Source organism: Lissotriton helveticus, chromosome 5_1 (genome assembly GCF_964261635.1).
Source record: "Lissotriton helveticus chromosome 5_1, aLisHel1.1, whole genome shotgun sequence".
Taxonomy (NCBI): Eukaryota; Metazoa; Chordata; class Amphibia; order Caudata; family Salamandridae; genus Lissotriton; species Lissotriton helveticus.
Window position 1 is genome coordinate 140,833,565 of NC_136065.1, and position 26,875 is coordinate 140,860,439.

General features: G+C 46.0%; 1 protein-coding gene across 3 annotated transcripts in view; it reads left to right on the forward strand.

Annotated features, from left to right (window-relative positions):
- Positions 1-26,875, forward strand: part of LOC144754271 (G-protein-signaling modulator 1-like) — a 764,693-nt gene that overhangs the window by 349,711 nt on the left and 388,107 nt on the right. For all 3 annotated transcript variants that reach the window (XM_078641901.1, XM_078641898.1, XM_078641900.1), the window contains exon 7: positions 11,396-11,551. In XM_078641901.1, coding sequence (XP_078498027.1) covers positions 11,396-11,551 — 156 coding nt within the window. The remainder of the gene's footprint in view (positions 1-11,395; positions 11,552-26,875) is intronic.

Sequence of the window (26,875 nt, forward strand, 5' to 3'; positions counted from 1 at the left end):
CTCACACCCCCTCACCTCACACCCCCTCCCCTCACCCTCACACCCCCTCACCCTCACACCCCCTCATCCTCACACACCCCCTCACCCACCCCCTCACCCTCACTCACACTCTCACCCATGCTCACCCACCCTTTCACCCTCACTCGCCCTCACCCTCACTCACCCTCACACAACCTCACCCACCCCTTCAGCCTCACACACACCATCACTCTCACACACACCCTCACTCTCACACACACCCTTACCCTCACATACCCTCTCACACACCCTCACCCTCACACACCCTCACCCTCTCACACCCCCTCACCCTCACCCTCTCACACCCCTTCACCCTCACCCTCTCACACCCCCTCACCCTCTCACACCCCCTCACCCTCACCCTCTCACACCCCCTCACCCACTCACACACCCTCACCCTTGCACGCCCTCACTCACACACTCGCACTCTCACACACCCTCACTCACACACCCTCACTCTCACACCCTCACTCTCACACCCTCACTCTCACACACCCTCGCTCTCACACACCCTCGCTCTCACACACCCTCACACTCACACACCCTCACTCTCACACACCCTCACTCTCACACACCCTCACTCTCACACACCCTCACTCTCACACACACCCTCACCCTCTCACATACCTCTACCACTCTACCGCCCTCACTCTACCACTCTACCGCCCTCACTCTACCACTCTATCGCCCTCACCCTTACCCTCACCCTCACACCCCCTCACCCTTACCCTTACCCTCACAAACTCACCCTCTCTCACCCTCACACACACTCTCACCCCCTCTCACCCTCACACCCCCTCTTCCCCTCTCACCCTCGCACCCCCCTCACCCTCACACACCCCCTCACACACCCTCTCACCCCCCTCACCCACCCGCTCACCCTCACTTACCCTCTCACCCTCACTTACCCTCTCACTCACACACCCTCTCACCCTCACACACCCTCTCACCCTCACACACCCTCTCACCCTCACACACCCTCTCACCCTCACACACCCCCTCACCCTCACCCTCACACAACCCCTCACCCTCACACACCCCCTCATCCACCTTTTCACCCTCACACACCCCTTCACCCTCACACACCCCTTCACCCTCACACACCCCTTCACCCTCACACACCCCTTCACCCACACACACACCCTCACCCTCACACACCCCCTCACCCTCACACACCCCCTCACCCTCACACACCCCCTCACCCTCACTCTCACACCCCCTCACCCCCTCACACCCCCTCATCCTCACCCTCACACCCCTCAGCCTCGCATCCCCTCACCCACCCTCACACCCCCTCACCCTCACCCCCACACACCACCACACCCTCACACACCCCCTTGCAACCCTCACGCCCCCTCACGCCCCCTCACCCACCCTCACACACCCTCACACACCCTCACTCATCCCCACAACCCACACCCCCTCACACTCACCCCCACACCCCCTCACCTCACACCCCCTCACCTCACACCCCCTCACCTCACACCCCCTCACCCCCCTCACCACCCCCTCACCTTCACACCCCCTCACCTTCACACCCCCTCATCCTCCATCACACCCTCAGACCCCCTCACCCCCTCACCCTCACACACACCCTCACCCTCACACACCCCCTCACCCTCACTCATCCCCTCACCCTCACTCCCCCTCTCACCCATGCTCACCCACCCTTTCACCCTCACTCGCCCTCACCCTCACTCACCCTCATACAACCTCACCCACCCCTTCACCCTCACACACACCATCACTCTCACACACACCCTCACTCTCACACACACCCTTACCCTCACACACCCTCACCCGCACACACCCTCACCCTCTCACACCCCCTCACCCTCACCCTCTCACACCCCTTCACCCTCACCCTCTCACACCCCCTCACCCACTCACACCCCCTCACCCTCACCCTTGCACGCCCTCACTCACACACTCGCACTCTCACACACCCTCACTCTCACACACCCTCACTCTCACACACCCTCGCTCTCACACACCCTCGCTCTCACACACCCTCGCTCTCACACACCCTCGCTCTCACACACCCTCGCTCTCACACACCCTCGCTCTCACACACCCTCGCTCTCACACACCCTCGCTCTCACACACTCTCACACTCACACACTCTCACACTCACACACCCTCACTCTCACACACCCTCACTCTCACACACACCCTCACCCTCTCACATACCTCTACCACTCTACCGCCCTCACTCTACCACTCAACCGCCCTCACTCTACCACTCTACCACTCTACCGCCCTCACTCTACCACTCTACCGCCCTCACTCTACCACTCTACCACTCTACCGCCCTCACTCTACCACTCTACCGCCCTCACTCTACCACTCTACCACTCTACCGCCCTCACTCTACCACTCTACCGCCCTCACTCTACCGCCCTCACTCTACCGCCCCACTCTACCGCCCTCACTCACTCTACCGCCCTCACTCACTCTACCGCCCTCACTCACTCTACCGCCCTCACTCACTCCACCGCCCTCACTCACTCCACCGCCCTCACTCACTCTACCGTACTCAGGGGCACCACAGCATCACTCAGGGGCACCACAGCATCAATATGCGCTACCACAGCATCACGAAACGCCACAGCATCACTCGTTGCCACCACAGTATCAATCTGTGCAACCATTCAACATCAACTGGTTCAAATATGTTCTCTCAATGTTTCAAGCTTTATTACAAATGTCACAAAGATGTTAAGATTTCACTTCTGTTCTTGGATTTTCGTCACAATAAAATACACTGAACATAATCCTCACAAAAGTTATTTACAAAAGTTTAAGCTATTGCCATTATAAATTACAATAACTTTTTATTTAAGTATTATGTATTAAAAAAAATTAAAAGCCATTGTTATTTGTAATATCAATACATCTAAGTCACGTAAATACAAAACATGTTGCATTACAAATGCTATAGGTGTCACATTTGCAAAAGATAAAAGTATTGGCATTGTAAATGACAAAGCTATTAATTTCGCTATTTTCAAAACCAACACATAAATAAAAAAATTGTCATTTACAAGACCAATAGCTCAAACTTTCATAATGCGAGACCTATTGCATTGCAAATGCTTGTTAATTTATATATTAGCCTTGGAGGATGGGGTCCCATGGGCCTAATAAGGCTCGGGGAGAGGGCCATTGGCACCCCTCCCCTTTAATTTAAAATAACGGCCCGGAGATCTGGTCCCCAGGGCCATGAGGCACAGGCAAAGTGGCCAATTGGCCCCCCTCACCTTTAAAATAAAAAAGAGTACTTGGGGGTTGAGGTCCCCAGGGCCTAATAAGGCTCAGGGAAGGGGGTATGTGGACTCCTTCCCTTTAAAAAACATAAGATCCTGTGGTCAACCCCCACCGCACACTCCCAAAGGTTGTGCGCAGTGGGGATTTGAATTTACGCATGGTGATAAAATATTAGTTTACGCTAAAAACTAGAAATTCACTGAAAAAACCAAACTTAAAGTAATGTTATAGTTAGGTGTGATGAAAAGATCTGTTTTGTTTAAAAAACAAACCTTAGAAAGTCACTGAAAAATCTAAGTTTAAAGTAACGTTATAGTTATAATGAAGAAAAAAGTGCTGACAGTGGAGCCTCTTATCTAACAGCACCTAACCCGGTTTGTCTACTCTATTGATAACTTACCCACTATTTCGGGAGGGAGCTGTGTGCACACTGTACAGTACCCACCGCTACAGTACTAGTTCCCAGCCAGGACCATGTAAATTTTTAAACAAAGCAAAGGTGCACCACCCAGAGATTCTAACAGCAAAGGCAAATCAAATGTCCATGACCAAAAAGAATAAAGAGGTTTTCGATGTTTCTTTTTTTTCTTTTTTTCTTTTTCCTTTGTTATTATTCCAGGAGAAACAGTGGAATCAAAACAACGGACAGCCGACGTGTTTCGTCCATTTACAGGACTTCTTCAGGGCATAGGAATAGGCTGGGATCAATCCCATCCAGGTGTATTCAATAGAGCGTATACTTTCTTACTGGTTGTCGTTACCCGTTTAGGGCAATATAGTGTACAAAGTAGTGATCCTGTATTCTCATGATATAAAGTGGAATTTACCAGCAGGGCAACGTCCATATATACGGGCGTCGTTCCCCGACGTAAACGGTATTGAATTGTAAGTTATTATCCTGAGTATATATCCCAATACAGATTATCTGTCCCAAGGCCCGCACAAACCCCTACATACACAGTAGAAGATGCCTGTTTTGAAGTAACATGTCTTGAGAGTAAATTCTCAGACAAAAAATACAAATTCATTATTTTTAAATACTGTAATAGTGAATACGGCTGTTAGGAATTACACCTCTCGAATATTTTTAAATATTTAATGGAGAAATTTAGAAAAGAGTAAGAGGAAATTATTCCTTGGTTTCAACCACCCGCATTTCACAAAAACTTGATGGCCACCTTTCCATAACAAGGTACCCTGCTTTCAGATACACATAATGAAAACTGATAATCGCCCAAAGAAAACTTTACGGTCTGCTGGGAAATTGCATCCTTCTCATCACCATCTTGCATGTGTATTCATCAGGGCAATTATGTGATGTCCTCACGCAGCACTGTGGCAAATAAAGTAGACACTCTGGGGCCCATGTGAATGGCGGGCGGACTTTGCCCGCCCGCCATCCTGTCGGTGAAAGGGACCGTGCCGCCATAAGGGCGGGGGTCCCGTGGGCAGCATTAGGATGCGCCCGCCACAGTGGCGGGCGCATCCTGCATTCCTACCATTGTGGCGGACGGTGCACTCAGCACCGCCCGTCACAATCGCAGGAAGGCATGCTGTGCACTTCCATGCACAGCATGGCAGGCACCGCACGGTGCCTGCCATGTCCCTGGGGGCCCGCAACCGGCCCCTGCACAGAGTCTCCACATGCCTTTCAGTGGAGGCGTTGCCGCCACGGAAAGGCATTGTTTAAAGCCCATGCTAATATGGCTGGCGGTGTCTAATAGACACCGCCACCATATAAACCCTTTTCCGCCCCGATCCGGGGCGGAAAAGCGGCGTCCGGTCTTTCCGTCCGCCGCTGACCCCCCCAGCCATACTAATATGGCGGGGGGGTCATTCCGGAGCGGATGGTGGGCGGATTGCCCCCGCCAGGCCGGCGGTGACCCCCGCTGGCCTGGCGGGGGCAATCCACCCGCCATCCTAATGGGCCCCATTGTGTCAATATATCTGGGATAAAGTACCCTACGCAGAACATTAAAGGATTTTGCAAGTCACCAAGGAGTTCCTTAATATGGTCATGGAACTCAAGGGTGACTTGTAATTTCCTTTTAATAAATGGCAGACGCTGTTTTATTCCCTTTAATACATGGTCAGACAATTGCCCTTCCCATATACCACTTACATCCTTAGATTCTTGCTCTTTCATGTTCACTGCAGGCAAAAGAAATAAAAGCCGAATCTGTACTGCAAAATTGAACATACCAAAACGCTGTTAACACTGTCTACATAAAGTTATTAAGGCCAGTTTAATGTAAGCCAGGTTAATACAACGTGGAGCAACAAGGGGAGAGTCTATCTACATACAGTGACATATAGAATTGATAACATTAACATGAGCCATTAAGATCTCCTTTTTGCTGATCACTTTTTTCTTTTTGGGAAAATATATCAGAAGGAAAAGCCAATTCCAGTTTTCCTTGTTTAAACTGCAGCTGTAATTATGCTCTGTGACCTGCCTTTCACTCTGGGTGCTGGCAGCAGGCATTGAAACGTCAGAAGTCAACTCTAATAATGTATTGCAGTTGAGCCTCTATGTATTTTTTTTATCACAGGTGACTAGAGATGTCACAAGTCAGCTTTAATAAGCAAACTCTAGACAGGCTCCCACAGGGAATACAGGCTCCACCGTATTATCGAAACCTTAACTGGTCCACAGCCTCTGACAAACTCTCGCATGACTCACTGTTCCACCGCCTTCACCAATTTCAACACTGTCTAAGAGACTGAAAAATCTAAGATTATAAGTTTGAAAGCAACAGCAGTGACACAAACAATATGTAGTCACTGTAATAAAAGTATAGCAATCATTACATTTGTAAATACCTCCCTTCGGTTTGGGGAAGTCCTACTCTTGCGAAAGCATACACTGAATATCTTCTATGAAGACACTTTACGCCAATCTAGAGTGTGTAACAATATCTAGCCTCCCATCCCTAAAACATGTTCTAGATATAAAACTCAATCCTCACTTTGCGACTTTTTCAGAACCGAACATCTTGATCTACTCAGCTGGTTTTGGCATTAATAAGGGACAGAGACATGCCTTGTACTTGTTCACTGCCCTGGTCCATCAGCTTACGTGTGCGTGAATCCTCCTAGACATCTCAGAAGCATATGACACGGTTGAGCAGAATATACTTTTTAATTTTTAATTTTATTTAATGCGATTTTATATAGCGCGAACATTACCCAAAGGCGTCAGAGCGCTTTACAAAAGAACCAGTTGTGTTACATAAGGACTTTGGATTACATGAGTTACATAAGAGATGAGTTGGCCTAACGGCTAGGGCGCTCGACCTCGGACCTGGGGATCTGGGTTCGAGTCTTGGTAACAACGCCAAAACCTCCTGTGATTCTGGGCAAATCACTTAATCTCCCCGTGCCTAAAATGAAAGTGTGTCCTCATGTAACGTAACTGGAAAAATATGTAAAGCGCTCTGATACCTGATTCGGTTCGGGTCTAGTTCGCGCTATATAAAACTCTGCAAAAAAATAAATAAATAAAATAAAATAAGAGATACAAACAGAAACAATTGCAAATGTACAAGTTGTAAAGTCACTCAAGGAAGAGATACAAACAGATAAACTCTAAGATCACTTAGGAGTGGTAGTAAGTACAAAGTGCTACCACATATACTAGTGGTTAGATTTATATATATATAAATAGCAAATGCACTCAGGATTACATTTTAACAGCGATTAGGCTTGGACAGTTATATATTACATATTTACAGAGCAGGAAATTCTTTCCATCATTCAGCCAGGTGTTCAGGTGGTGTTGCACTTAGGGGCGGTGGTCTTGGGTCTGTAGTGATTTTTCTTGTTACTCTCAACTTATTGTTGTCACAGTGTGTGGCGGTGGTTCTCCTCCTTCCATTTCAACTGATCCTACCAGGTAAAATTGTCCTTATAACTTTCCACCACCATCACTTGTGACAGGTCACAAGGGTCAGTACCATCGCCTTCTCTTTTCAGTGTCTCTGTTTCCAGTCAATCACATACCTAGTATGCAAACAAACCAAAAAGATCCATGTTGGTGCCATCAAGTCTTGGACTGTTTTATAAATGTCCAGAACTGGATACACCGTAATTGCCTCTCTCTCCACACCTCTAAGACTGAAATCCTACTATGATGGTCTTACAACTTTGCCATGAATTCTTTTGATTGGCCTTCCAAGACTAACTCTCGTTCAAAATACCTTCAAGCAGGGCATTCTTTTTCAAGATAATCTGTCACCAACTACTTAGATGAACAATGACAAGAAAACCTCACTCCCCTTACAATTCCTGGTGATCTCTAGAAATCATTATTGTAGCAGAATATATATGGATCTTCATGTAGAAACTATGGCCGGACTATTACAAATTCAGATTGTCGTTGGTCTGAAAATTTTTGGCCACGCCTTCCCTGCACTAATGTCAAGTCATGTCAAGATCTAATGCCCGGTTCATAAGATACTTTCCTACCTACCCAACATGATAGTACCATGCCGGCTGACCTGAAACTTAAGGTTAGCACTTAAAAAGTCAAACCTCCATTTATCAAGTGAGAATGTAATTTGTTTAGGCATGCACTGCATGGTCAATGCTCCTCTTGCTGGGTGACAATTTTTCAAGATTCAGAATGTTCTGAAAAAACATTTGGTCAGGCAGGCATCTGGACTTTAAAACAGCTGTGAATCCAAGCTCCTGTGCCCTACTCCCACCTCTGGTCTGCTTCTGCCAGCTGATAAGACTAGGTCTTACGCCTTGAATCCCATTTTTATTCGAATGCCCTTTCAACTGGCCTCTTGGTTTTTCAAGCACTGTATAAACCTCATGAATACAAATTTAAAAGAAAAGCATCCAGCATGTCCTTCATTGATGAGAACTGCAATTATCAATGGCAATACACAGTCATTCCCAATAAATTGTTGTCACCTTCTCTTTTTAAGATTTCAAAAGTATTTGAAACAGATCTCTGGAATACAAATATCATTCTTGTGTGGATACATGAATTCCACAGCCCAGCATTTCTGTCTTCTCCATCCTCTCACCCCGATGCAGTCCAGTTTCAATCTCATCGCCATGTCGCACGTTCGATCTGCATCTCTTTACTCATCCCTGTATTTGAACTCTTGTCTATCTGAGGGTATGGAAAACAGTCTGCAAATCTTCCACTGCAATGTAGGCAGTAGCTTCTGCCTACATTACACAGGGAGTTTTCTCTCTGTGTGGGGAGTAGGCATTGCTTATTTTCCCTGCCGAGGTCGTCCATTCACTGTGTAGTGGACCTAGGCAGGGAAAAGGTGTGCTGGAAGTGCTGTCCTTTCTTCCATATCATATTTCCATTGGTTTCATTATTTAGAACATTATCTTAGCAAGAGCAGAGTACATCAAACACAAGCTTCACTATATACAAAGAGGTCATACGTATTGAGCATAAGAGCAATACAACTTTAAATACAAGACAGTATGCAATTTTTCACATCCTGGCCTGATGCCTGGAAAACATGAGATAAACAAGAAATATAGGGGAAAAAGGAAAGCAGGAGCAAAAACAAACACCCATGATAAAGCCAGTCCTGATTAGTATTAGCCTAGAAGGAACCCACCACTGTAGAGTATAGGGCAATGTGAAATAGGCAGGGGGGTGGTCACAGAGAAAGGAAACCAGGATGGAGATCAGTATGGAGAGCATATATGGGCCGTGAACAACCTCCCACAGGAGCAGCATATGTGACCAAAGGTGTCCGCATGGAGCCTACTGTCGAAGGTTGATCCATTCGAGTGCTCCACCCCGCTGTGTCAATCCACAGATGAGTATTTATCACCCGCATCCCACCCCGATACCCAAATGATACATCCTTCAGCCCTTGAACCACAACCAGTACGAAGAGCCAGAGTCCACCATCTGCCCTTGACATTAGTGTGGCCAGAGCAGTCCTTGGGCAAGTGATTCAGCAAGCCAGGAGGAGATGATTGGTACATTTGAAACATTTAATTTACTCCCAGGGCAATGGCACCACACCAGGAATCCCACGTCACCACGATCCGGTCAGCCAGTAGTGACTTCTGAAGTACATTGATGGGCGATCCTTTTGGTGAATAGATTAGCGATGCCCATAAGCAGAGTATGCGGATGCTTCGGTGTGAAGAACCTCACATTTCCATTATTACTAAACAAGGGAGGACACGAGCTTGGTGGGGTGGGAACCTCATCTCTTCCTGGCAGGGCTCCTGCTCCACCAAATTCTAAAGTACTCTGCATCTTTCTTCATATCCCCTTCACCTCTATTTTTACAATTTCTCTGGCACCTCTTTCATACTTTCACATTAAGCTTTATCCATTTTATCTTATCTCCAAATCTTCTTAATTCTTTTCACCTCTACCGATTACCTTATCTTGCCTCTCCTTCTCAACTTGCTTTCAAAGGTTTGTATCTGCTTTCTTTCAAATGCTTCTCCTCTCTCTCCCATCTTTGTCTCTCTCCCTCAACCTCTATTCATTGTTATCATGTGTTTGCCTTTCTGGTCACCTCCCCCTCTCAGTCTATCTCGGAGCGGACCCTTCTTTGCCTAGGTCGTCCTTTTCTTGCCTGTTTGTCCAACGTTCTGCATAAATCTTCTTCTCTCTGCCTCCCCCTACTTGTTGTGGCTGCCTCCTCTTCATGTGTACTGTTGGAGTAAAAGGTAGCCCAGCATTGGACAGGAATGCATGTTAGCCCTTCCAAGTGGTTGGTAGTAGAAGGATTTCTTTGGAAAGTGTTAAAAAAAGACATGTTTGTCTCTGTTTATATAAAGTGCATCTTCAAGGATCCTGTGAAGAAAATATAGCTTTTTTCCCCCCAACAAATACTTTGTCATCTATTACAGTTTTTTCTTAAGCAGTGGCTGCATAAATTACAAAGTGTAAGAAGGCCTATCTCCATCCAAGCAAAAGTATATAGGACAGAAGACAATCACCTTTTAAGCAAAGGGTAGTGCTGCATATGTAAAGTGCTAAAATCTAAAACACACTGTCACTGCAGAAGCAGAACCACATTTCCTGCTTCCTATAACTAAGAGACCGATACAAGGAATTAATTGATGACAAGGCTGTGTTCATTTATAGGTCAGTTGTATATAGAGTACAGCACAATGGATCTGGTCTGGTTCCTTTTTTCATTCTGAAACACCTTTCTCGCACTTTCTTTATTTCTCTCTCGTTCTTTTTTTCTCTTTCTCTCTCTCACTAAATGTTTCCTCCTATTTCTTTCTCCCCCTGTTTCTTTCTTTAGGTTGGTTCCATTCTCGTTTGTTTTCCCAGTCTTTTTCTTCTCACCCCTCTCCCCTCTTGATTCTTCTTTCTTTTATACCTACTGCTCTTTTTGTCTTTTCCTTCTTTCCACTCTAGTTTATGTACGTTATAGTCTCATCTCTTCTTTCTTCCTCAGACTGAAGCAGGTGCCAGCCCCCCCCCCCCGTACTTACCTAGGCTGGTCCTCCGACCAGTCAGGGCCCTTTTGGACCTGACTTCCCTGCCTCTCTGCTGCTGCTCTCTCTCTGCTCCTCTGTCTTCTTTCTTTACTGGGCCTCAGCCCTCCTTTTAATCTCTCACATCTCCCTTTAGTGTCTTATTTACTCTATTTACATCCTCTATGTGCCATTTCATACGCCTCTGCCTCACTTTTGTTTGTTTCTCCCTCGTTTTTAGCCTCTTTGTGCATGGATGCACCTGGCGAGAGGCTGCCCCACAAGCATACTGAAATCTGGGGACCCTGGGCCTCCCACTTTGATTTATGTGTATTAAAAGTGGGAAGACTTCTCAGAATATGACCAAATACAGATACCTATGTACAAATGGTTGCTCACCAGGGAAATTGTTTTTCAGAGCGTTAGAGAATCATTGTCACAATTGATATTTTGTTGCCATGAAAATACAATGAAAATAAATATATATGATGGGAAAAGAGCAAGCACCTGGGTTGGTGATTTAACACCCCCTTCTCCCCTCCCCCCACCCCGGGTTACAGTTATGGGTACCCGGATATTATAAAAAGTCTGGCCCACTCCTCATCCATCAGTCAGGTGGAGATTATTATGGACTCTGAGCACATTGTGAACAATTTGTGTATCTTTGCTTCTGCAGAAAAACCTTGCACCTCTCGAAGCACCTGAAGGACCCCGCGGTGGAGGCGCAGGCCTGCTACAGCCTGGGAAACACCTACACCCTCCTCCAGGACTACGAAGGCGCCATCGAGTACCACCTGAAGCATCTGCTAATAGCGCAGGACCTGGGGGACAGGTAAGGGCTCTGACGTGCCTGCGAGTGAGAAAGATACCAATAAAAAGACTTGGCAAGTAGCGTATAGCCAAATAATGGTGGGTACAAACTATACGACGACTTCAGAAATCAATAAAGTAGTACTCTTCTGTTCTCTTGGAAACAATTAATAAAAGATGAGGTGCTAGTTAAAAATTCTAAAAGTTAATAGTTAAATAATTCATGTTATTTCTTAAAAGTAATAAGTAAGAACTATGTTAATTAAAATGGATAACATATATTATATATGTTTGTAAATAACATGAATATAGTCTATAAAATGAATATTGATAAAGGTAAAGTTATATAGTTCAAAATGAATTGTGTGTAAGTATATATATATATATATATATATGTATATATATATATATATATATATATATATATATTCAAGTCCACATCCTCCGCAACGCCAGGACACCAAGACAGCGGTGCAGGTCAGGGGCAAAGGTAACCCTGTGTCAATATTTCACTCCACAATGCGTAGCACAAACCACGCCAACTGCACTCGCCTCGAGAAGCCAGGGATCACAATTCAAACCATAGTGCGCTTTTCCAAATGTATTTATTCATTCCATTGCAGCATCGTGATACAAACACGGAAAACAACCCAACGCGTTTCGGCGAGGAAACTCGCCTTGGTCACGGGTGGTTTCAAAACAGTGAACATACAATAAATAAAGTTTCACGTGAGAGTGTAACCAAAATAGACAAAGGACTCAAGCCTCAATGTGTCGGCCATCTTGGAGTGTAGTACGCATATGTATACAGAATGGCCAATTCAGATGTACCGCAGCCACTGTTTTGAAACCACCCGTGGTTTGTGCTACGCATTGTGGAGTGAAATATATATATATATATATATATATATATATATATATATATATATATATAAGTTCAAAAAAGCCCTAAAGCAACGAGTGAGCACTCCGCAACGAGTGAGCACTCCGCAGCGCTCTCACAATCAGGTTGTCAAGCCTCGCTGCAGATCGTTTTTACAGCTCCCAATATTTTTCACAATGCCTCTGCCGACGCGTTTCGAGGCTAATACGCCTCTTCATCATGGGCAAGTAATGATGCACTGATCACGCACTTCCATTTTAAATCTCCTTTTATTTGTAGTAAACTTCCCGTAGTGGGTGTGGTTGGTTCCATCAGCACAATGGCATGCTGGGAGATGTAGTTTTCTGGAAGTACTGTCCATTAATATCCTTTAGCAGGTTCAGCACAGGATTACTGTTTTCATAGTTCAATTGTAACCTTTAGTAGGAAGGGGAGTTTGAAAACGAGCTTATTTGCAGATAGAGTGCCGCACTGTAAGGTTTAACATTGTTCCACCCCTCAGCCTTCCAAAAACGAAGTGGTGCTCTTCTCCACGGCCAGGGCAGCCGTGATGTCTGTGTAAGTTCAAAAAAGCCCTAAAGCAACCAGTGAGCACTCCGCAGCGCTCTCATCCTCAGGTTGTCAAGCCTCGCTGCAGCTCGTTTATTCAGCTCCCAATATTTTTCACAATTCCTCTGCCGACGCGTTTCAAGGCTAATACGCCTCTTCATCATGGGCAAGTAATGATGCACTGATCATGCACTTCCATTTTAAATCTCCTTTTATTTGTAGTAAACTTCCCGTAGTGGGTGTGGTTGGCTCCATCAGCACAATGGCATGCTGGGAGATGTAGTTTTCTGGAAGTACTGTCCATTAATATCCTTTAGTAGGTTCAGCACAGGATTACTGTTTTCAGAGCGCTGCGGAGTGCTCACTCGTTGCTTTAGGGCTTTTTTGAACATATATATATATATATATATATATATATATATATATATATATATATATATATATATATATATATATATATATATATATATATATATATATATATATATATATATATATATACATATATTTAATCCAACACCTCGAAACCAAGGAGAGATGACGCTGTGTTCTGGCTAAATAGACTTTTTATTCAGCTGATAGTACGCGTTTTGCCTGTCCTGCAGGCCTGATCACCAACAGTTTTTTACTGTGAGTCAACCATTTTTAAATCTCCGTACTCGTGACAAGTCACTTGATGTGCCTACAACCGTAGTGCATTGAAGGACAGACTGGTAGTTTTTAGTTTAACTCGGGCGAAATACACCTTGCATTTAAAACACAATGTTTCAAAATTCATTGGCTGGAGATTAACACCTTATGTAAATTATTAAAGCATTAATTCATTGCCTTATTCACATTTTCTATGGTCTCTTAAGTGTTACTGATCACGGTAATTTGCATGATATATAGCTGTCTAAATACAGTTTAAAATCGCAAAGACTGTTTGATCAAAATTCATTGCGTCATTATACTCTATTTCGTAACGCTTATGTACCATTGATCATACGTGTTCTTATTAAGCCCCAGTGGGCATTGTTATTGAAAAATTGTTATTATTGATAACCAGTACTCAGTCCTTCGTAAAAACAACTAAATGTGAGAATAAACAAACAAAAAAACAGTTTAAAAACAGTTTTAGAGAGGCTGTATTCTTTTTCCTGAGAATACTTTCATTAAGACACCCCCACGCACTTACAAATGTGTAATCAAATCTTCCTCAATGTTCAAACCTACCTGGGTGCGTCTTTTGAGTGCCAATATATAACTTGACCGATTTTCGGAGCTTTTTCTCTCGATTTCCACCTCGAACATTCGGCGGTATGCAGTCAATTACAAAGTACGTTAGACCTTGCTCATTTTTCTCATGATGTGACTCAAAATGTCGTGCCACTGGATATGTCTTGTCCCCGTTCCGTATTGCCCTGAGATGCTGCAGCACCCTCTTATGCACAGGGTGTATTGTGCTGAGATGCTGCAGCACCCTCCTATGCACAGGATTGATTATGGAGCCACAGGACTGTTCCCCGGTACTTAAAATGGCAACCGCAATCACGGCATTGCTGGTGGCGCATGACTTCGTGGATCCACCGTGGAGGGGCCGCATCCTTGGGTATGTAATTCTTTTCCCTTCCATAAATCCACAACTACTGAATGGATTTACACTTTTCTGGACCAAGATCTACCTCTCTGCCAAATTTGATGTAATTCCGTCCAGTAGTTCGGGCTGTAGTAGTGTTCAAAATTCCCATGAAATTGCACTCTCAAAGCACTTTTTTTGATTCCCCCTTTTTTCGCACCCGCCTCTACAATCACTCAGAAACTATCCATGCCCAACCAGACAAACCATGCCACTATTTGGGGCAAAATTTTGTGAAGAATTGTCAAAAGGCGACACAGCTATAAGTAAGTCTAAGATGTTTTTCCTATGGATACTAGGTCCTAAATTAAACTACCTACTGTCGACGGCTAGTAGGTAATATATATATCTTCCCTGAACAGGAAACAAGCATCCTGGGACCGGTTTCGGGGAAACACCCCTCATCAGCCAGGCTAGCTTGAATCAGGTGGCAAAGTGAGCAAGGGACCCATGTCTGAGCAAACCATGCCAACTTAGGGCGAACAAAACAAACACAAGGAGATGATGGATGGTGCGTTGAAACTTTTCAGACACTCCCCCTAGTCACAGATCTGAGTTGAATCCATCATCGTTCTTTAGCTCATTCTGCCACCTCAGTTCAGACCCAGCTATATGCAAATCAGTCTTGACCCTGTGCTTTATGGGAACAGTCCAGCCCAAACTTCCAAGCCAGGTCTTCCCTGAACCAGAAACAAGCATCCTGGGACCGGTTTCGGGTAACACCCCTCATCAGCCAGGCTAGCTTGAATTCAGTTGCAAAGTGAGCATGGGACCCACGTCTGGGTATACCATGCCAACTCTGTGGTTCAGGGAAGACCTGGCTTGGCAGTTCAGTCTGGACTGTTCCCATGAGGCACAGGGGCAAGACTGATTTGCATATGGCTGGGTCTGAACTGAGGTGGCGAAGTGAGCTAAAGAACGATGATGGATTCAACCCAGGTTAGTTGTTTTTAATATATACTGAATTAATAAACAACTGCTGTTCTGCTCATCTTTAAATTGTACAAACAGCGCCACCAGGTGGCAGTTGTCATAAGTGTCGGTGTTGACAATTAATTGTTGGTGCAGTGCACCAGAAACTGGAAACCACTGGCTTAAATTAAGTACTGCTGTTAATGAGATTTGGAGAGAGTAGTCACTGGCATATTTAGAAGATAATTTCATTGGGGGCACACACTGGGGCACAGATGAAACTGGTGGGGTCACCTACGAAGGTTAAGTATGTATATACATATATGTATATATGACACCACATCTCTCCCAGCGAAGAAATCAGAGGCCAGAGGGGATTTCAGGAAGGAAACACGCTTTATTCGGAACAACACAGTGGCGGCGAATGCATTTCAGCATAAAGCCTTCTTCAGCGCCCTGCACTGCATGGAGTCCTGCTTCATGTTAGCCCAATCCTGCTGCTTGATGTATGCTAGCACCCCCTGAATTCTCCTCCCCCAATCAAGGAAATGAATCAGCACACCTATTGTTTGTTGCGCTGAATGTCCCAACTACAACTCCCAGAATACATCATGATTATCCATCTGGGTTGGCGGCATGGGGAGCAGTAAAACACGTTGGTGCAGGCGTGTGGTTTCTCTGCAGGTAGGTGAAGCAAGTAATCCCCCATATGAAGTCCAACGTCCACCTCACTGAGTCCCCTCGGACTGCTGCTACCAATTGAAACAAAACCGCAGTAGAGTAGGGGCCGTCACCACGACAATAATGCACCCCAGTGGAAGTAGAATACCTCGATTCTCTCACATTTGGCTTTATTTAAAGTTGGTGCTCTCCGGACATCTCGGTCCCCCGAGCCATGAACGCTGCCAGACAACGTGATGCCAGTAAACAGTGCGGGTCGCTTATGCAGCAGGGCCTCCTGTTCTGCACCCCTGGCTGGCGCAGCAAATATGACACCACATCTCTCCCAGCGAAGAAATCAGAGGCCAGAGGGGATTTCAGGAAGGGGTCAGAAGCCAGGAAGATATCCCAGGCAATGTGGGAGCGTGTATGAAGTGAGGTTGCACCCTCTTCCTGGGAAGTGCTGGTTTAAGTTTGCCCGTCACCGGCCGTGGTGCAGTCTCCCTAGCAGCAACACTTGGAGGTTTTCATATCTTCTGCTTGAGGCTGACTTGGGGGCAGAAATAAAACTGTACCCTATGGCCAAGCTCTTCCTCCTCCTCCTCCTCAAAGTGCTTCAAAACCAAAAGACAGCAGGGGCTGAGACCACCGTCTGCTGGCAGCATACTGTGTGGGAGCACTGCCCTCGCCCTTTTCAGCCTGGGGCTTGTTTAATCTGTAGTCACGCCCAGCGGAGTGCTAGGATTTATTTTTGCTGTTCCCCGTTTCGATGGACAGCATCCATCTGGAGAGTGTCACCCCCTTTTCGCAACCAGTTGAGGCCAAGGTAATCATCTGACTTGAATACGGCTCTGCCCATCTCATGGCTTCCAGAGACCAGCATTTGGAATGCAATAGGTCTTGCATTTACACATGTTTAAGCTATTGGCATTGTAAATGACCACGCCTTTTATTTATGTTTTAAAAACCAAAACATAAATAAAAGGCATTGTCATTTGCAGTGCAAATAGCTCAAACTCTCGTAAATGCGAGACCTATTGCATTGTAAATGCTTGTTTTCTGTGTCGCCTCCTGGTGCATTTAGCAGCTGTGGGGATGAGTCCAATAGGATGGGGCGGCAAGATCAATAGAGCTGGGGCACAGGCCCTATCTGACCCCCTTCTAGAGACGCCATTAAGAGTGCTTCCTACCTATCGGTGTTGGTTTGAGAGCCTCTTTCTCCACTATCAAACGATTGTTGCCTCTGAAATATTTCTCGTTATTTAGTCAGCTGCCAGTTTACGTTAAATATCCCATCAGGTTACATTATTTCCGCTAGGTGGCGGTAATACTCTGTAAAAAATGCGTGTTCCATTGGTGACAAGAAACGCACTTCGGAATGCAGCCAAGATGTGCAAAGCGTGCCAATCTGACTGTAACTTTTGTCATTTAAACTGCAAAAGTAAACGTCGTATGTTTGCAATAAAAAGCCATTGTTGACTAGAACGAGTAAGTAAAGTTCGTAGTATAATACAAACTAACATGCTGCATGTAGGCTTTGGAATGCATTAGTGCCACGTGGAGAGAAGGCCATCCAGGTTTCCAACAGTTAGCAAGCATAGTCAGACAGACATTTTTCTCAAGCATTATTTGTTAATGTTGCACACAAAAAAAATCAAAAAAACGTCATTCAAATTGTGACTTCTTTTTTCCATATTTCAATACTTTTTGGCATTCGTATAACTAGTGAAGTTAGGCGTTTGTCACCTCTTTTCCCGATTCTGCCCTGCATGTATTAACAAGCATTTACAATGCAATGGTCTCGGTATTATTAAAGGTAGAGCTATTGGCATTGCTCATGAACATTTTTTTTTTAATCATAAATAAATAGCATTGTCATTTACATTGCCAATAGCTTAATCGTTAAATAAATGGCATTGTTATTTACAACGCCAATAGCTTAATCGCTCGCATATGCATGACCTATTGCATTTACACCCACACAGAGCCTCACACACACACATACAGAGCCACCCACACAGTCATTCACATAGAGCCACCCACACACACAGAGCCACCTACACAGATCCAGCCTCACACAGACAGAGCCACCCACACATAGAGGCACCTACAAAAAAAGCTATCCACACAGAGCCACACACACAACCACACAATCGCAGTCTGTTACTAGAAGTCCCTCTAGAGCCGTTCTCTAGCGCTGGCTGAACCGGGGTGCAGTGTCGCAGTCTGTGACTAGAGGTCCCTGTAGAGCCGTGCTCTAGCACTGCGTTGACAAATGTGCAGTGTAGCAGTCAGTTCCATTAGGCAAAATATCGCAGACTATTGCAGTGCTTTGTAGTAGTAGTATCCCGCATAATCATTTCTAAATACGTAACATTGGGCGTAGGTTAAGTGCACTTTAGTTTGCTACTTTTAAAGCATGCGATGTTATGTTGTCGTTACCTGATGCACCCGTAGCCTCGTTGTATGCATAGTGCTTGCACATTTGTAACGCTTTAAAACGACTTTGACATACGGCACGTTATATCGTGGCTTAATTGCTGGCTTTAAATCGTGTGAAAGAGACACCCTGTGTTTTCGAAGAAGCACTCGTAACAACGCTTAATCAAACCTAAGCCTCGATAGATAATAAGAGACACAATAGCCACTTGTGTGCTCAGCTGCTGATCATTCCCAGCTTTCGCATATACAGAGCTAGGCTCCTGCGCGATGTGAATAGGGTGCAGAATCGCAGTATGTTACTAGAGGTCCCTGTGTAGAACCATAATACAGCGCTGGCTGAGCCGGGGTGCAGCGACCATAGGTAATAAATATTATCTTCTAAAACTGGTGTTGATAGAAAAGTAGTTTTTCTGTGGTTTAAATGCGGCAATCCGCTTTGGAAGTTCTACAGGGTGCAGGACTGTTACAATCACGGTTTCATTTTGTGTATAGAGGAACGTGTATATAATTGTGACCAAATATATCAATTATGCCTAGCTGTATCTAGTATGTAAAGGGACATGGCATTTCAAAGTGTGTATTCTTATAACACACCTGTATCCAAACTTTTAACTTTACCAAACAGCCCTAACAGTAGCCCTAGTCCCGAGACTGACTTGGGACTAAGGAGCTTAAAGGATAAAAACTACCACCGATGCCAGATCCCTAGGGTTTACACTGGATCTTGTACCATGTAATTCAATGACTTAAATTTGCATAGGATTGAGTGCTGTGTAGAGCTGAAAATGCCATGCCAGATCAAGATGCTACTAAAATTGTTCGACGTTCAGTTTGGGGTTGGAAACAAACCTTGAAGGCTATGCTGCAATCATCGATTCTATGATTTTGGCCCATACAGCATTTAAATGATGCAGTATTTGTGAGAAACTAAAATAATCTTGCTGAAAAGATTACACTATTTGTAGAATTAATGTCCATGAGGAGTTAACATGGTCTCTGAATTAAATGCTCATCGCTGTTATATTCTGTGATCTGTAAATCAGGAGTTCAATTTCCGCAGGGCCAACTCCTTCCCAGTTTACTAAATTGGTACCATCATATTTGGTGATACGAACACCAATTATTTACAAAACTTGTAAAGACCAGAAGAGCAATATAAAATGAAGCAAACATCAATTTATTATGTTTTACAAGAAGTATTTTCTCTGAAATAGATGGTTACCTCTGACAAGCAATTGTATTTTCCAAATAATTCCAGTCCATATATGCTTGACTTCTAGGTTGCTTGGTGCAGCTGTATAAAAGTCGAATGCGAAGGTGACCCGTCAGCACATTTTGAAAACTATTCACAAGCAAATTACAAAGTGACTAATAGCTCATTATATGCCTACTGAAGTATTAATCTGTAATCTAAGAGGCGTTTAATGTTTTGAACCCAGAATTGTAAAGTTATGTAGGCATTAGGTAATACTTTGCATAATTTTACAGTCAATAGTACATGAATTAAAAAAAAAAATCTAGCTTCGCTTAGTGAAGGGGTGAGAGCCTTCTTACATCAGTAAAACAATTAGTATAAGGCAGTTAGCGCTGGTTGCACCACAGCACTTTCTTTTCCTTTACCTTCAGTCATGGTGCACAGCAGGTGCACCGCTGTACAACATGGCTAAACAAAACTTTGACAAAGTCAATAACTCTCGCTTAGTTGAGACCTATTGGCTTTACCACAGTTTTAGTGTTTTCCAATCCCCAGTCACTGCTGCCAGCTTCTGGCTTTTCAGTCATACCATTGCTGCAAAACTCGAAGGTTTAGTAGATTTTTGTGCTCGCAAAACGTTTGAGCATGACAAATCCCTAACTAACAACCAAAGAAGTAAAAACATGCATACATGAAAAAAATGAGAGTTGTAAAATTGAGTGAAAACATAATCCAGGTTCTTCTTTATCCTAGAAATTACGCTCGATTATGTGGACCTAACCTTCAATTTTGCCCAGAAATAAAATCGTTCTAACCCTTTGTAGCCAGGGGCTTGAAAAGCTGGAAATGAACCCCTTGTTTGAAATGTTGTTCAAGCCCTCGCAACTCTCGCTCTGAACGTCTCATCATTTAGGATGTCATCGGATGAAGTGGCCCTGCTTTAGTCCGTTTTCTGCCTGTAAATGTAACTGGTTGTGGTGGGAACCTCACACTATGCTGTATGGGGGCAAAACATGTATATGAAGTTTCCTAAACAGCACCTTATACTGACTTGAATAGTAAGCTAATGTCAATAACTAAGGGCAGCAGTAAAGCGATTAGTGGAAAAAACTCAAAAGTACATCTGGTTGTTCTTGTTTGAATCTTTCACGGACTGCCTTAAATAAAATCATGCTCAGTTAATCCAGCCAGGAAGGTCAAGCTTTGCTACAGTAGGGACGGGGCAATTAAAACAAGCAAGCAACTATGTGGGAGGAGGACAGGGAACGAACAACAACTGCTGAGCGACGACGTGGGGGACGGGGCAATAACAGGCAAGCAACGACACATGAGAAGAGCGAGGGGATGGCAAAGCAAGTGGCGAAACAGCAACGATGACATTGTGAGGCAGAAATAATAAGTCCTAAACGAGAGCGGGACGGAGGAGGGCTGCGGGCAGAGGGAAGGGGGGGCGAGGCGTGACTAAGGAGAGCTGCGGGCAGAGGAAAGGGGGGGGAGCTCCCTCACAAGGCAGTCTGGTGTCTCATACTAGCGGATCTTTCCTTTGGGCGTGATGTCTCAAATCACAGCCCCAGTCCCCTTACCTGGAATGTGTTTTCGGAACCCCAGTTAGACCGCTGCATGCAAGTGACCGGACTGTCACTGAACAGTGCTTTCTCCCCGGACTCCACTTCCAGCGGGGGGCAGGAAAAAGACACGGCTGAAGAGCCGGTTCACGGAGCCACTGCACAAGTAGCGCCTTGACCCACACGGGTCACGGGCTGCGCTAAAGGGTCTCTCGTGCCTGGAGAGGCGCAGAGCTGCGGGACTGGTCTGGGTGGGCATAAGCGGAGGAAGGGATGTGGGTCCGGCGGAGGAAAGAGCGCAGGGAGAGGAGGAGGCTGAGAGAGGAAAGGCGGAAGGAAGGAAACCGAGGCAGGATGACATACTAATGGTCGGAAAATACAGCATCGGGACAACGGAGGGTCTGTCGTGACTGGCGGTCGGGCAGAAATGGCGGCCTCAAGCTTCTGAAATTTTTCGGATTCGGGGGCGTGTTTTGCTGTCTTGAGTGACGGACAACGTCCCTGTCTAAAGAACAGCAAAACGTACGCCCCCAAATCCGAAAAAGACGGAGCTTCTTTGGAGGGACGGCTCTCTCCTCCAATGGCTGGCCTCTGTTTAGGAAGCCAGCCAATGGAGGAGAGACAGGGCAGGGAGGCGGGTTCTGAAGCCCTACTAAAAAACATTAATTCTCCGGACCGGAAGCTGCGCTTTGCGCAGCCAGGCCCGGACTGGCAATTCCGGGCACCGGGCAATCCCCCGGTCGGCTGGATGGGGTGGGGGCCGGTTTTGTATGCTGGGGGCCCGTTTTTGTTTGCTGGGGCCGATTTGGAACCTGGCGTGATCGAGCAGCAAACAAACACACAACTATCTGCATAAAATGCAGCTGCTGGTGCTGCACGCACTGTCTGCCCGTGTCCAGCACTGCTAGCACTACAGCATAATATTTATAAAACAATCCACTGGCTGGTCTGACTGTCTGCACCATGCGCGGCGTCTTCAGTATCCGCCTTCACGTCTGCGCAGTGCGTCATTCACCCTTTCCGTGGGGGGTCTGGAGTCAGAGGTCTGGGTCAGGGGTGATCATGCGCAAGCGCATTGGAGTCGCGCATTAAAAAGTGCGCATGAGGAGGCCAGAGAGTGAGACATCGAGAGGCTGGAGCGGAGCCTGGAGAGGCCCTGACCCCATAATTTACTTGTAGCCTGCCCCGGCCCCCGGGCCGTGTCTGCAGGCTGCCACCCGGCGCCCACAGGTGAGTGTTGACCCTGATCATTTAATTATTGGGCAAGTACTGTGACTGTCGCTGGGGGCGTCGCGACCGGGCAGGTATTAAAAGCAATTAAAGCCTGGTTAAGCCCCGGCCCGGTTCCGCAACCGCAGCGCAGAGTGGATGTATTATTCAATGTGACAAACAGGCGCTTCCTTCTGTGACTCAAAGTCAGATCGGGTGAATGCGCAAAAGTCTGCCAATGCGATATATATTTTACTGTCTTTGTATGTGAAAGAGCTATTGTGCCATGTGGCCGCCACTATGAGTTCTCTAGCTTGTTGTTGTGGTAGAGTGCAGGCAATAATTTGCAAGCATGAATTTCGACTCGAGTCCAGTGCCACAGAAGCGAAGCAATAGTCTTACACGTATCGAGGGAGCACAGTAGGAGTATTTACAGGCCCATGTCTCTCTGCCCAGTTGAGTGCAAAATGCTTAAATGATGGCGCTGTGTCCTGCTCAGGTACAGTCGCACCATATTGGCAACTCTCTTCAGATTGCCGATGGAGAGTTATCTGATAATCAGCATTCCAGATCCCGGGTGCCTTGCTGCTCCAACCTCCACTTGGGAGATAGGATAGTGCACTAATCAATTAAAGTTGCCATTGGCCGGTTAGTAGAGTTCTGCCACATCTTCTCAGCCCCCATGATACTCTATTTTCCGTGCTAGTAGTGAAAATTACCATGTCGTCTACTTCATGGCCTGCAGCCTGTGTTCGCTGGTCCAGAGGCCAGCAGATTCACTCTTCTTAAGATCCAGGGGGCTCCGTTGCTCTGCCATTCAAAGGCGAGCTGCGCTAGATTTTATGGTTAGTCCGTGCCGAGGGGTTGGAGACTCCCTCGGATCGGGGATGTGCACAGTGATGTTTGCAGCACTTGTCTTTATCCAACATATACCCATGAATTGTATGCCCACAAACCAACTATCATACTCTAACACGAAAAACCAAATAAACCAAAATGCAAAGAAATTGTCTAATACTTTGAAAGCAGCGATGCCACAAACCTTTAAATACATGGAACTTAAAAGTTAAGGCATTCCCTCATTGTGATATTTAAACAGTGGCCCTATCACGTACCTTCCCCCCAGAAAGACTGACTTCTGTGCACCCGTTACTGATCGAGCTCTTTTTAAGACTTCATTAGCAGCAATAAAGGAGGAATAATATAAATGTTGTGGAAGCCTCATCAAGTGGAAAAAATATGAAAAAGGAAGAATACTTTCTGTGAAAGTTGAAGACAGGCCTACTGCTGGAGCACACTGACAGGCCGCGGCCTGCCCTGTAGGAACCCGCCTCTACCGACTGCCTTCTTTTCCTGTAGAAGGCCGCCTCTGCCTGTAACATGCCTGTGTTACGTGCACTGGCAATGCCTTGGAAATATTCAAATCATACAAGAAATTTTGGCTCTGTATGAAAACTGACATAGATTTGAGTGAGTCACACACACATGGGAAACTGTAGAGACTGGTTATTTATTTCACATTTTATTCTTTATTTTAGGTTTTGTTTTTACATAAAGGATCTGATCCAAGGGGCATGGGGCGCTGAATATAGCAAGGGGAGGCCAAGTGGAATGGATTGAGATGGCACACGAGGCTTACAGAGGCCTGATTTACTGTACCTGGGAGGATGGAAGGCTTACCTGGTCTTGTCAGTACTCGAACATCACAGCTAATGCCAGAGGCGAGAGTTAACTCACTCCTAGCACTGTGTTTTCCATGGGCGCAGCTTTTTGTGTGTTTCACGTCACGAGGCGTCCACTGAGGGGTCCTTAGCAGGGGGTGGCGGTGACAGTAAGTGCCGGAAAATTGTAGCCTTCCCCGGGCTGTGGCCCTCCCTCCCTCAGTGATGGCCGGGCCCTGCACTTAACTCACTGAGCCTCAAGGAAGGACTAGGTTTAAATGTAAGTGATTTAATCAAAACCAGCTGAAGAGACAATTTGAAAGGGGAATAAAGTCTGCAGGATGCGCGATCTATATGAAATCCGTGGCGAACCTCTGCCATAGTGTCAGGTTGAAATTTGAGAGTTGATACAATTGAATATGTAATGATAAATGTGCTGTAAATTTCACAGTTTTGGTCTGTCTTTTACCAAAATTTTCTTGCAGGGAGAATACCGCGCCCCCCCCCGCCCCCCTCCCCCCAAACCCCTCTAGGAGTGGTCGGGCTCGCTCGTTATGCGCCGAACGGGGGCTGCTCTAGCAGCATATGCCAGGGCTGCTTTCAGTTCCCAGTCCGGCCCTGTGCGCAGCTTATAGGTCCCTCGACCTAAAAACAGGTATGCGCAGTTAGTCCCATTAACCCCTTCGCCGCGGCACGAATTCGGCTGCGGCACGGGCGGGGCTAGGGGGTGGGCGTGGCGCTCCCTTACTTATGATGGCTCCACGCCGTCATGAGTCACGGGTGGCGTGTGCTCATGACGGCGTGGAGCCGTCATGACCCCGCCCACTCACTAATTCGCCCGCACAGGCCTCTAGTTGCATTAGTGCCGCGCAGGAGGAGCGGAAGTTGATGACGGCTCCACGCCGTCATGAGCACATGCCGCCCGTGGCTCATGACGGCATGGAGCCGTCATAGGCATGGAAAGAGTTTAACTATTTGAAATCCTTAACTTTCTACACGTTTTCAAATCCCTGACTACCCCTTACGAAAGTAATGTTTTCCTCATGCCACTAAAGAAAGATGCATTGAAATAGCATATTTTTTTCACAAGAAACTGACAGATCTCTATAGCGAATTTCATGACCTCACCGAATCGGCGCATGAGGGGTTAACTAAGGTCAGAGAATCAGCCCCAGCCCCAACTCTATCACAATTCCCCAGGCTCAATGAAGATGCTATCCTCAACCTGATAAGGTCCACCAAATATGGATCCCCGTTAGACCCCGCAAACCCCCCCTCATGTCCTACTCAAAGTGACAGAGGTTACTCTCCCCCTCCCCCCCACCCTTAACGGTAATACTTAATACATCACTAGATTCTGTCCTGGTACCAAAACATGCCGTAATGAGACCTATTCTGAAAAAACCCCATCTTGATCCAGCTATACTTAGTAATCTGTGACCCATCTAACTACTTCCTCTTCTTGGTAAACTCCTGGAGAAACATGTCAATCAGACCTTAGTCAGCTATCTGGAGAGGAATAACATTCTATACCCCACACAGATGGGCTTTCGTGCTCACCACAGCACAGACGCAGCTCTTCTGGTAGTGACAGAGGAACTCAAAGCCCTATTAGACAATAGCGGGTCCGCCGACATCATTTTGCTTGATCCTAGTGCGGCATTTGATACCGTTAATCATTCCATCTTAAAAGATAGACTAAGGAAAATACGAATCCGGGGTGAAGCGATGGACTGGTTTATCTCTTTTTTGGAAGACCGATCCTAGCAAGTGATGGAAAAAGACTGCTTCTCTGACCACCTGCCAATTAAATTTGGTGTGCCACAGGGTTTGTCACTCAGACCTACGCTATTTAACATATACGTGCACTAGCTCACCACTATTGTGCAGGAGGCTGCATCTCGGTTGTATCTTATGCAGATAACACCCAGCTGATTGTCTTTCTGTCTGGTGGATCCCAACAAAGGAAACCAACAATTGGTCCCCTGCCTGAACAAAGTGTCCCACTGGATGTCAAACTGTTGCCTAAAGCTAAATGGAGAGAAGACAGAACTAATGGTATTAAGTAACCAGGACATACCTAGACCACGGAATAGTTGGCCAACCTGTATAGATAATCCTCCAGACCCCAAACCTGTTATAAAAAATATAGGTGTCTGGATGGATAGTATCCTTGTAATGGACTACCAAGCAAATAAACTGTCTTGAATTTGCTTCAGGCTTTTAAGAATGATCAGAAAGGGGGGTGTGGCTTGCGCGCCGCTACGGGATGGCGTGCCGCGCTTGAGCTCCAGGGAGACAGAGACGGTCGGGCTGATTTAAGATCCCGGTCGTGCACATTTTCTCCCCAGTTACGGCCATGAAGAGTCAGAAGGTGCCGTGAACGCTCTCCTGTCACTTGACACAGCGTACGACGGCTGAAACTGCCTTTTGTCTCACTCGTACTCCTCACTGCCAGCACTTCAGTGAGCGGCCAACCTTTTGTTTTTACGATGGCGTCGCTCGTTTTCTGAGAGAAAAGGCCCTGGAATTCCAGCACAACATGATCAAGCAAAACATTGAGGTGACATTTAATATATTTTCATTTTGATGGTCCTCTGCAGTCGTTATTCAGTACTTGGAATCATTTCTGCTTACTACCTGCTATGGATT